The sequence below is a fragment of the Ciconia boyciana genome, chromosome 25 (assembly GCF_034638445.1).
Source record: "Ciconia boyciana chromosome 25, ASM3463844v1, whole genome shotgun sequence".
Classification (NCBI taxonomy): domain Eukaryota; kingdom Metazoa; phylum Chordata; class Aves; order Ciconiiformes; family Ciconiidae; genus Ciconia; species Ciconia boyciana.
Window position 1 is genome coordinate 525,967 of NC_132958.1, and position 11,503 is coordinate 537,469.

An 11,503-nucleotide genomic window follows, 5' to 3' on the forward strand; every position below is an offset into this window, starting at 1 on the left:
CCTCTCCCAGAATACACAATCACGGCAGAATGTACAGAAACTAATTGTTTATTCATTTTTTAAAAGTCAGCAACATAACCCGAGACATTTAAACACAAAACCAAGCCTGAGTGCATCTGTTAGCCTGCGGTACCGTGTAAGACAATTTTTCCTTCACTGAGCGGAAGGCTTCATTAGAACTGGAAAAAGCTCTGCCTCCTCTCCCACCGAAACTAAGGAATGTATCTCCACTTACAGCACAAAGAGCAAGAAAGAAAATTATTTTATTTGAGGCCACAGAAGTATCTCCTATTCAAGCCAACAGTAGCCTAATTTAGAACAAAATGAGTGGCAGAATTGGGTGTAGGCCATATTGGTATTTGCGCCTTCAAATTCTAACCTCAGTGTGATGCCTTCAAAACAGGATTATATGGCAGCAGCTGAAGAAATAAATTGCTAAGCCAAACAAGGACCATATTTTTTGTAGTCAAAGCAACAGTCAGCTTAACAGGCAGTTGCGTAGGGTCTGGGGGAAAAGCCTCTTCCAGAGGTTGGTGTGGAAGCCCGAGTCAGGCGTAGGCACAAAAGCTGGACCCTCTAACGGTAGCGTTACACAGGGCTCCAACCAGCCAGCACCGGTGAGGTTTGGTGAGCTACCCCAGTACAAGGCATCCCAGCCTAAGGCATCAGGTAGTGCTGATGAGATGCGTTTTTGGGGACAGGTCATTCCTTAAAAGGCACCGCTCTAATGACATCACTTTATCCAGAGGGAGAGTTTGTAATGTAATGCTGATCATTTATACTCCCATGAGTCAAGGAAGACAGACAAAGAATACAGGGCTGACCTGTAACCAGGGCAGCAAGAGTTTTTTCTGATGTCACCAGTGACATCTTCCCTACCTACAGATCTATAGGCAACATATACATGAAGTACAGCAAGGCTGTTAATGCTCCACACAAACAGAGGGCAAGGTAAGATCTAAATGTGCTTGTATTTTAGATGATTGATTTCTTTGTGTTTTAATTATCTTGCACAAACTGAAGCAAGCCTGCATTCTGCACTCTCCATGTATTGAGGTTAATTTTTCCCTGTGCAGCCTCTCACATTCTGCATCCAAGTTTGCTTCAGCTGATAAGTTTTGCTGGTGAATGCAACAGAAAAGGGACAGCTCGTCAGGAAGCAATTTAGCTTTTATGTATTTGGTTACAACATTCTGTTTAAGATGGGCTTTACTAGCCCAATTACTAGACAAATGAGTGTTCCAAGCATAAAAGCATAACAAAAGGGTCAACCGGAATGGCCGTTACCTAACCAGAGCATTAACTAACCTAAGTCAATACTCATAGCAATTAATAAGATTAATTAAAAAACTAAATGGCAAAAATTAAAAAGAAAGAAATCCTTATGATCAACTGCTTCTCCTCATCCAGGTAGTACACCAGGCATCTTTAATCCTCCCCACCACAGAGCCTGAGCAGAACTTTCCTATAGTCTCCTGAGCAGTCTCCCTAGAGAGAAAAGAAAAAAGGAACACAATTAATTTTACAGCTCCATACAAGGCTGGATTCTTCCCAGCACATATGATTTGTTGTAGGGTTTGTATCCTCTTTGACAATTTAAGAACTAAGAACATTCAGGAACATTTTCAGTACATAAATGTAAAGTCTCTTTAATTCCAGCTCCTCTAAAATACCCAATAGGTGTCAAGTGGGGACCTGTCTCCTTTAAGCTGCTTAGCAAACGCAGCTCTTTCATTTCTAACACTGAAAAGTTTACCTTAATGAAGGAGTAGAGCGATTTCCCATACATGGTCAGGAATTCCCTTCTGATATCCAGCATATCTATTTCAGAGCGGGATACCATCACTCGGATCAGCGTGTTGTCATCTGTTCCCAAGCCCTAAAGAAATAAACCAACCATGTACGACTACAAAGCCTTTTGGATAAATCAGTGACAGACACAAAGGTTTTATCACTTGGTCTTTTGTGGGATCTGTTCCTAATCAGAGAATTTTTGCATTAGTGGAGTGATCCACTAGCAGCTTGCTGCTGGGTAAGAATATTGCTCTGAGCTTCCTGAGGGAAAAGAGGTCCATATAAAAGTTCAGACTTTTTTTTTTTCCCAGTTAACAGCAGAATTTCTCTTTATCTAGTGATTGCTATCATGCTGCTGACTCGAGTATCGAAAGGCAAGGGGGAAAAAAAAATAGCAATCTCACACCAAAAGCTCTTTACCTTCATGGATTTATACAATCTTTCAGCAAAATAGGCAGGTTTATTTCGCATGCACTTTACTGTAAGGGAGACAAGAACAAGAGAATTAAGGTCAATAAAAACTGAAGGAGAAGGTCTCCCAAACCTTTACAGCACTTTCTCTGTGAAGGTGCTTATTCTGTAAAGATGCAACTCAGGGCCAACTAACAGCAAGTACAATGCAGACATCCATAGTCAGTGACCTGCTGCAAATTGATGTCTCCGTGCCCAGTGCACAGTAATATTTTCTTTAAGGCTTTAATGCTTCCTGACAGCAAATGTCAGGTACCAAAGTATCACTTGGGAAAGCAAACAATATCGTAAAGCATGGAGCTCTCTCACCCGATTGTATCTGCAAAGAGTAGAGCACTGTGGCTCGCAAACAGTATCTGCCTCCTGAAGCTACGTAAACAGCCAGCCAGGGCAAGATACAGTACCTCTAATTATTTAATTACTTTGTAGACAAAGTTTAAAAGCAGGGCACTCACCCACAGCTAACAAAGCATCTTCGAGGTCTCCTGACATCTCAGATTTAATGCTGTCTGTTATGTCCTTATTAGCAATCCTTCTGTATGCATCAAAAACTAGGAGGAAGAATCAGTGATAAAAAGAGCGAGTGAGATGCTTCAGGGCATACAGTGTGTAAACCACCAAGGATCACTTTGCAAGATCAAGCTCCTCATACTCTGTATGAACATTGTACCATTATTGTGACATTGTAAGCTAAATCAGGGCTGTCCCACAGAAATAATTCATTTTAATTATCAACAGTCTTGCTAATTGGCCTACCACTGCTGCTAGCGTTTTCAAGAACTGCTAGTTAATGATGGCAGTTTAAATGCTTAGCTCTGCCCCAGTGGGAGTCACACTTCATTATCTCCAGTTTACAGGCTGGAGCAAGTTGTACTGATGTTTTTCTCAAGTCCCTTTTTGTCTCAGGAGGGAATAAAATGGTCTTAAAGAATTGAATGCAACTGGGCTCTAGGATACCTGCTGTCTCAGGAAGAGTTCACAATTAGTTAATGAACAAGTACAAAGCTCCTACAAAAGCATCATCCTCAAACAAGGAAAAAAAATCAGGACACCGCAGAGGGTCCTACCTCTTAGTAGGTGGGATCTATTCCGTGTACAGAGGATGGCCATAAATTGCACCTCATCTGTTCCCCATTTCTTCTCCCCAGCTTCATACAGGCACTTGAAGACATTACGAATAGACAAAGTAAGGCTAATTGAGAAGACCAGCTGTACATAACATGAGATTTTTATACTTGGTGCTTGAGCACTGCTGGCCTGTGGCTTGTCTAGATCACAGATATTCTCCAACAAATACTAACCAAGCACAGCAACTCTCAACTGAAATGTCATCTCTCCTCCCAAATACCCAGCCTGTCTAGAGACCTCTCACCACAGAGTTGCAAAGGAGGCTAGAACCATCATCCCCATTTCACCAGCTGAGTCAGAGCAGTGAAGAGGCTTCCCTAAGGGTCAAAACTGAGATTAGAGCCCAGGTCTCCACCTAGGGTGCTGCTGTCTAGCATAGCTTCAGGCTTACTGTTCTACCTTGAAAAAAAATGAGGTCTAGAAAAAGCAAGGACTCACCACGCACCACATGTACAAGAACAGACAATTCTTGCAAGGAAGCAAATTGCTACACACCTGAGCATCTTGCTGAGCAAGGGCATCATCCACATACGTTCCCTCATCTCTGTTTCCCTGCAGAGGTACAAGGATGAAAAACTCATTTCACCACAGCAACTAATGGAAGCAAGTCCTGCAAATTCCCCATTCAAAACAAGTTACTGGAGATGCATAATAGGATCCTTAAAATTGAATAGTAGCTTACAAATACAGCGAAATATGGCTCAGATGTGACTCGTACTTCCTTTTGAAATGAGCAGCAATCCACTTCAACTGGGCCATTTTAAAAAGAGCACCTCGTTAATGCATACCCAGAGTCAGACTCCTCTCCCTGCAGAAGCTGGGTGTGAAATGCAGGTGAAGTGAAATGCAAGATAAGTGAAATAGAAGCCAGCCTGAAACACCTCATCACTGAAGTGAGAGGCGTGTCCATCAGCAACAGGAAGATTCATCCTCATTCCCCTTAGCCTGGACTTACCGTCGCGAGGGACACGAGGACTCTTCGAAACATGGAAGATGTGTCAGAGATAATGTCCTCCTCAAGGGTATGGCCATATTCTAGCAGGAGCACACACACATATGACATCTGTTAGTAACAGGTCCACCACCTGGCCGCTGTTTGGCCACAACATTTGCCAGCCGTAAACTAGGTAAATATGTAACTGTGCTCAGGGCTCTAAACATCATCATAGCAGTCCAGCCATCTTATTTACTGCTACAGGCCAAAATTAAGAAGCACAGCCAGTATAAAACTGCCAATAGATCCACACATGGACAGACATCCAACTGATAGACATAACCACCCCATCCCATTTTATTTACACAGATTCAGTTTCTGGGTGAAATTCTAATCCTTGAGGCTGTTAGCAGTCCTGCTGTTGATACCTGCTTAATTCAGAGGATCTCTCTGGACAAATGGCAATAGTTGTATTGGCTGATTTGTCACATATAAAGGCTAACAGACCCCTCTCCATCCTCTTCACGTGTCCATGCATACACACAAGTGACTTTTCAGACAGTATGATAATGGCTTGCAGTTTACACTACATACGAAGTTTGTAGGTCTCATTAATGCGCTGAATCTCTTCGTTTGTGCGAGAAGCCAGAATTTCAATCAGGCAACCTTCATCTGTTCCTGCACCCTAGGGAATTACAAAGACAAAATCCAAGATTATAATGACAACTGTTTTGATGTGCAACTATGATTTTTTTAATGATATATAAGGTAATAATAAATTAATAATAAATGTATAATTATGCCATATCATATTAAATTGACCAGAACTTAAGCAACATAAAAGGAAGATTTCTGAACCTTCATAGCCCTTCTCAGTTCATGCACGTCGTACATGGTGGTAGGAGTCATCATACCAACGATCACCCTTTCAAAATTCCCACTCAGCTCAGACTTCAAGTCATCAATCAAATCCTAGAAGACAGAGAGAGGAGAAAGGAGTTGGGAGAAGATACAGCCTTTGAGAACAGAAAGAACTCATGCACCACTTTTCTTCATGCTCCAGCCCTCCTTGGATGAACAGTTGCTCTGAAGTGAACAAGACCAAAATAAACTTGGCCAGGGAAAGCTTGTGCTAATGTTACTGTCGTGGAGACTAGGATATTGTTCACATTTCACCCAAGTGATATAACCCAACCATTGTCTACATCTCCCAGTTAAAGCCACAGTCACTAATCTCTGAAGACCACCTACCCTGCCAATACTGCTTTTATAGGTGATCAGAACTTGCTGACGTTGGGAAACATTTAGTTTGGTCAAGATCTCGATGATGGCATCTTCATCTGTGCCTGGAAGAAACCAATGGAAACCAGTCAGGCTGCTTGCACAAGAACCAGAAGCATGCTCTGGTCTTGTCCAGAGTGTGCCATTAGCCATCTTCCGTTCCTTACACAACCCGGTTCTCAACATCTTCTGTTCCTTACACAACCTGGTTCTCAACAGCACTGGGGACTAGATCAACATACAGAAGTGCCTCAACCCAGCCAGCGGCATGGCAGTACCACACCGCAGGACAGACAAGACAAGAGCCTGACTAACCATGTTTTTGTGGCCAAGACTTGGATTTCAAGTTGTGTTCAAGTCACTCAATTCCTTTCAGTGCCCTCACAGGGCAGCAGGGCAATGCAAATGGCTAAACTTCCCCTCTAACAAACCACCAGACAAAACATTCCCAATGCTCAGAGAGGGGAAAAAGAGGGTTTAACAGTGGAGGGAGACCAACTCACCAAATCCCTTCATAGCCTTCCTTAGTGCCTGTGCTTCTTGCTCAGCACTGAAACTGGAGACCCCCTTGATTGTTGCCTAAATCCACAGGAGAGGAGTTATCAGAGGCAGACTCAAAGTGATACATAAATACAGTAGAGTTGAATTAAAAAAAAAAAATCCAAAAGATGCAAACACAGTCACAGCAAGTAAAGTCCACCCACCAAACACGACTGATTTTATATCAGGCTTCCACCCTACCCTAAAGAGAAACAGTTTGTTCTAGAGGGTCTTCCTAGCCACATAAGAAACAAGCCACAGGGACACAACTAAAAGGAGAAAATATCTTCATATAGCTGCCCATGGAGTATGTGGTTTCCAATTAAATAATGGCAAACAGTCTGACATCTCTGTTCAGTCCAGCTGGGGCTTCTTCCCAGCAGTTTTCCACGTAAATCATAGAAGAAGCTGTTCCCATCAAAGCCCTATGCCTGACTGCTCTAAGAGCGGCCAAGGACAATAATTCCGTAAAATAATGCACCAGGAAGCGTAGTGTTTTGCTCAAAACAGTGATTCACAAACAGGTTTCTCCTGCCTCCTGCCCAGTGCCATTTCTGTGGGACTACACTGTCTCTTACAAAGCTCTCCCTGTTCCCATGAAAATCATCAGCAAAAAACTGCTTAACATTCGTGTAGGATAGGCTTTCTGAAACAGGCACAGGGATAACTACCATATAGATGGCTAACTTGCAGGTTGAACCTGGAAAGAATAATATGCCCAGGAAGTTTATCTGGAGAAATTCATTCTCTTTCAACTCATATCTGATTGAATTTTCCATTAACTCCCAAAATGGAAAAGCCCGTATGTGTGGATCATTCTCCTCTAGTATGAGGAAGCAGAGAGAAGCAATAAAGTCACCCCCCATAAAGGGACAGACAGTGACAGTGTTCTTCCTGCTGTGTCCTTATCTGAGCTACACTCCCTACGTTTATCTGATCAGAGCAAACACTTGGCACAGCATGGTACAGAAAACACACACACTCACCATCACTCTCGTATTTGGTCAATCTCTTATTGTCCGAGTCCCCAGGCAGTTAGACAACTGTAATAAAAACCAGAGGGAGTGTTAGTTTTCTAGCAAATAATTCATAGAATATACCTACCCTTGCCAGTTAATGGGGCTGGTTAAGTAACCATCTAATTTCTCTGAGGACTAAAAGCAACACTTGAACAGCCCTACTGAACGCCTGTAGCAGCATCCCTGAGTTCCCAGTCCTGCTTTGTACCAAATGAACAAAGGCTGGCTTGCGACAGCACAGGGCCAGGGCGTTCACCCTGTCTGAAAGAGGGATGTGGTGCACAAGCAGATGATTACCACTAGTAATTTAAGAAATTTCTTTTCTAGTGCTAGTGTGACAACCTGGCTGAGGCTACAAGGAGAAGCAGACAACGTTGCCCTGGGAACAAAGAAAATAGACCTGATTCCCATGCCCTTCAAAACACATGGCTTTGACCTTGCCAGGTGAGAGCCTGAGGGTGAATTAGGGTGAGGGTGCCTGCACAGTCCTGACACCCTTCACAGAGACTCCCCAGGAGGCAGAGACCACATCAGGGTGTAGATGAGCATGCAAAGGTAACCTCACTTGACGACTGGGACAGGAAAATTATTTTCCCTCTTACTTAAAATCTGCTGTATTCAACACCTCCTCAGTTTGGTGCAATGTGTAATTCCTTGTAGGACTGCAGTTTTAATTGCCTGTTAAAGCCCTCGAACAAAAAAAAAAAGCTTACTTGCCATCGCCCCAGGGTTATTTTTTCTGTTCATAATTTTGTTTTCCTGCATAGGGCCTATACCTGAACACACACACAGTATTTTCCCATATCCCTGGTCAGTTGACAGGATGTCAAGTACTAGGACAAGGTTGACTTCCCTGCAACTCAAGCTCAACACAGCATGAACTGAGGTTCTCGCCTTAAAGCCCTGAAGTAGAAGCAGTGATGCCAGCGGCTGACAACATCTCTCCTTAATCTTGCTCATGGTGCTTAATAGCTGCCATCGATGAGCCCAGACAGTTGTGCAAGAACAGGAGTGCCTTGGCTCATGCTTCACATGACTCTTACAAATCTGGAATATCATCAGAGGGTGCTGTTCAGGCAAGTTAATTCTCTGGATGACATTTGCCATAGATGTGTTACGCACAGGCACTCCCGAGTGCTCTCTAGGTCATCTGTACGTTATTATACCTTGTGCAATCAGGCAACGTATGGAAAATTATTAGCGTTGAGTTTGCTTTCTTTCATTTGATTATAGATTTCAGTGGTCAAATTATGACCTAGACCTCAGAAAACTCATCTTTGCTCTTCTCTAATCTTTTATGGAAATATAAAGCCAACTTTATTTGCTTTAGCCAGACACTAAGTAATGGCTTCGAATTTCACAGATGTTTTTCTGATGCAGTTTTACCATTCAGTTGGTTTGTACACAGGCTGTTTTAGCAAGTTGATTAGAGGGCAAAAGAAAGGTCAATAAACAAGGAAAAAGGGGTAGGAGGCAGAAAAATTCTGAGTGCAAATGAGCTGGCAGAAAGAAACCAAAACATGAGGAAAGGATGCGTGTACTGGATTCAGGGCAAGTGCTCCTGCAATATCAAATTACAACAGAAATGTCACATTGAATATTGACTGTAAGGTTCCGATTTCTTCATGCAGCTTAAACGTCACTGGGAATATAAAGAGTAGAGCACTGCAAAAGGCAGCGGTGCTAACTGCATTGTGCAATCTGCAAATGCTGTTTTGTTCCCAGTATATTTCTGTGTGTGGTGCCACAAGAAATGAGCCACTGAAGTTACAGGTGGAAGCACTCAGCAGTTCAACCAAGTTCTACAGCAATGGTCCCTGCCCCTGTAACCCTCTTGCTCCCTTTGTCAGGTGAAGGCGTCTCCATTAACTGCTCAGGCTGGGGCATTAGATGAATAAAACTTTCCTAGCCACTCCCTTTGCTAGTAGAGAGAGAAAGGAATTGCTCAGTCAGATTTGCCAGCGCTCTGCAGCTTAACACAATTCCTTGGCCTGCAGCTCAAACGGGGAGAAACAGCTTCAGGATAGAAGCAACACTTAACTCCATGTTTTGAAGAATTAAACTATGCATGCAAAAAGTCAGCTAGCAAGTGCTAAGGTGCCCCAGCTAATCCCTGTCCTGATGTTATTTGCTTCATCCCAGAATAAAGGCCTGAGCTTGCTGATACAGTAAACCTGGCTTAGAACAGGCTCAAAACTCTGTGGCCAGATGACAGAGTGCAGGTGTACGAGGCATCCCTCCCATTATTCAAATTTTTTCCATGGATGACCTTTTCCTGGCAGGCTTTATCAGCTAATCAGGCACTTATAAGTCCACATCAATGTCCTCTAAAAGCTGAATCCAGAATAAATTTCATTTATCAGAAAACAGCTGAAACGATCGTGTGTGCTGGCCAATTCAAATCTAGGCTTGCCCTGAATCAAGTTTTCCTGACTGTGCACAGAGCACACATGGCTCCCAGCAAGCAAAGCTCCCAACGGCTTAACAGGATATAAACACAGGGTTGCTTGGTTTTTTTTCCTCAAGTTTGAGCTCATAGACACATTGCCAGTCCTATACCTAGAGCGGAAAACCACCGTTTTGCAACCCAACCCCTTGCAAGGCAAACACTGGACTTGTTTGACTAGGTCTTTCATTCGGTGCACATACACTTGAACGCAAACCCCCATCCTGCGCCGGATCAGCTTTTCCATGGCTCTGCCACTGCCAGCTGTTTCCAGCGTACTGGATACAGCCTGCCTCCCTCCACAGCTGGCTGTGCTTCAGGGAGGCAGAGTGCCCCGGGGTAGGTCTGGGGCTCATAGCAGGGTGACTGACCTTGATCCCAGCCCGATTTGCAGCTCAGGAAAGGACCTCCCTTCTGCTGTCGAGCCCCGAGCCAGCTGAAATATCCCAGCACCTCCTACACGATGACCTTTGCCTGGCCACTGCCCTCAAAAGGAATAAAAATATAATACTGAGTTAGCAGAGCCTTGCACTCCTCACTTCAGCCTGTGCACCCACGCAAAGCCGCTTCACAAGCCCCCTGCCATGCCCTCCACACTCCAGCATCCAGCGGGGAGGACATGCCAGCTTGGCCACGGGGCACAGCAGAAATAGGAAGCAAAACCTGCACTCCCTATGCCTGGGAAGAGTCAGCCATCTTCCTCCTTCCCACAACCCGCCTCCCTGTCCTTCCTCACCCCAGGCCTGAGCCCTCCAGGGCTGCCCCAATGCCCTAATGCCTTGGCATCATGGCCCGGACAGGGCATCCGCCCAGCCAAGGGCTGACCCGCTCCCGCACAGCCGCGCTACCAGCCGCTGCGGTCTGGCAAGCAGGGATGGGGCTTGGCATCTTCCCAGGCACCTCTAACCATGCAGCCCCTTCCCCATGCCAAAGGGGACCCCCCAGTTAGTTTGGCACTCACCTGCTGTCCCAAGCGGGTGCCTTGGCAGGGATAGGAAGAGTTTTTCTCGGCTTGCCCTGGATGGCAAAGTCCCCGCCCTGGAGCAGGGTGGGACTCGCCGGCGCAAAGCAGCTTTTCTCGAACGCCCAGCTCCCTTCCTCTGCCCTTCCGTAAACAGTTGGTTGTAATCCAGAGCAGGGAGAGATTCCCCAAGGAGCCTCACACACATTTAGGAAATGCACATTTTGGGGTTACACAGAGGCCCTTGCACGTAAAGGTGGCCTGGCAGGCTCAGATGGCTTCCGTGCTCCCCAGCATTGCCTGTAAACATCTCTGGGAACAGAGGGTCCCTCTGACTGCAGCCCGAGCGCACAGCCAGCATCTGATGTCTCGCTGTATGCTGTCGTGTGAAGGGGCATACCCAAGGGGGGAGCGAGGGGGACGACGGCGTGGAGCACACAGGCTGCAGCCGCCTTGAGCAAGAAGTCCTGTTCATCCGCCCATGCCCTTTGTGGGGATTTCTTACCTGTATTGTGTCTCCTTTGCTCCCACAGCACTTCTCCAGCTCTTCAGCATCGTCCCCCCTCGTCTAAGAACTTTGTGTCACAAACAGCCATGATGTCTGTAAGAATGATTATTTTCATATAGATGATTATTTTTGCCCCAATAAATGGCACTGCCCTCAAGTCAAAACACTTCAGGCAAAAGGATTTCAGTTTTTACCCCGATGTGACACTGCCAGGGTCAGCCTTGGACAAGATCATGATGCTGACAGAGGGAAATCAACCTTTCAATAATACATATCTTGTCTTCACTGTGTTTATCCTCGGGGACTTTGGTGTCCTCTGATGCCAAAAGTACAGTTATTATAATGGGTAAATCAGCCCTCTCGGGTTCTTTTTTCCAGCTCGTACGACAGTTGTTATCTCATCCCTGTGCCTCTTTGCACA

The 11,503-nt window shown here is 45.0% G+C and overlaps 1 protein-coding gene across 6 annotated transcripts; it reads right to left on the reverse strand.

The window, feature by feature from the left end:
* Positions 1-38: 38 nt before the first annotated feature.
* Positions 39-11,503, reverse strand: ANXA4 (annexin A4). Of its 6 annotated transcripts, none has more exons than XM_072846272.1 (15): positions 11,277-11,503; positions 11,080-11,175; positions 9,985-10,094; positions 7,135-7,191; positions 6,112-6,187; positions 5,579-5,673; positions 5,186-5,299; positions 4,922-5,012; positions 4,349-4,428; positions 3,889-3,945; positions 3,333-3,426; positions 2,721-2,816; positions 2,215-2,273; positions 1,757-1,879; positions 39-1,488 (listed from the first exon to the last, which is right to left on the reverse strand). In XM_072846272.1, exons 4-15 carry the CDS (start codon positions 7,135-7,137, stop codon positions 1,429-1,431), a joined length of 948 nt encoding a protein of 315 aa, XP_072702373.1. In that variant the 5' UTR covers positions 7,138-7,191; positions 9,985-10,094; positions 11,080-11,175; positions 11,277-11,503; the 3' UTR covers positions 39-1,428. The 6 variants fall into 6 exon arrangements, with proteins under 6 accessions (XP_072702373.1, XP_072702374.1, XP_072702377.1 ...); XM_072846273.1 differs by having other exon boundaries at positions 9,985-10,099; XM_072846276.1 differs by lacking the exon at positions 9,985-10,094.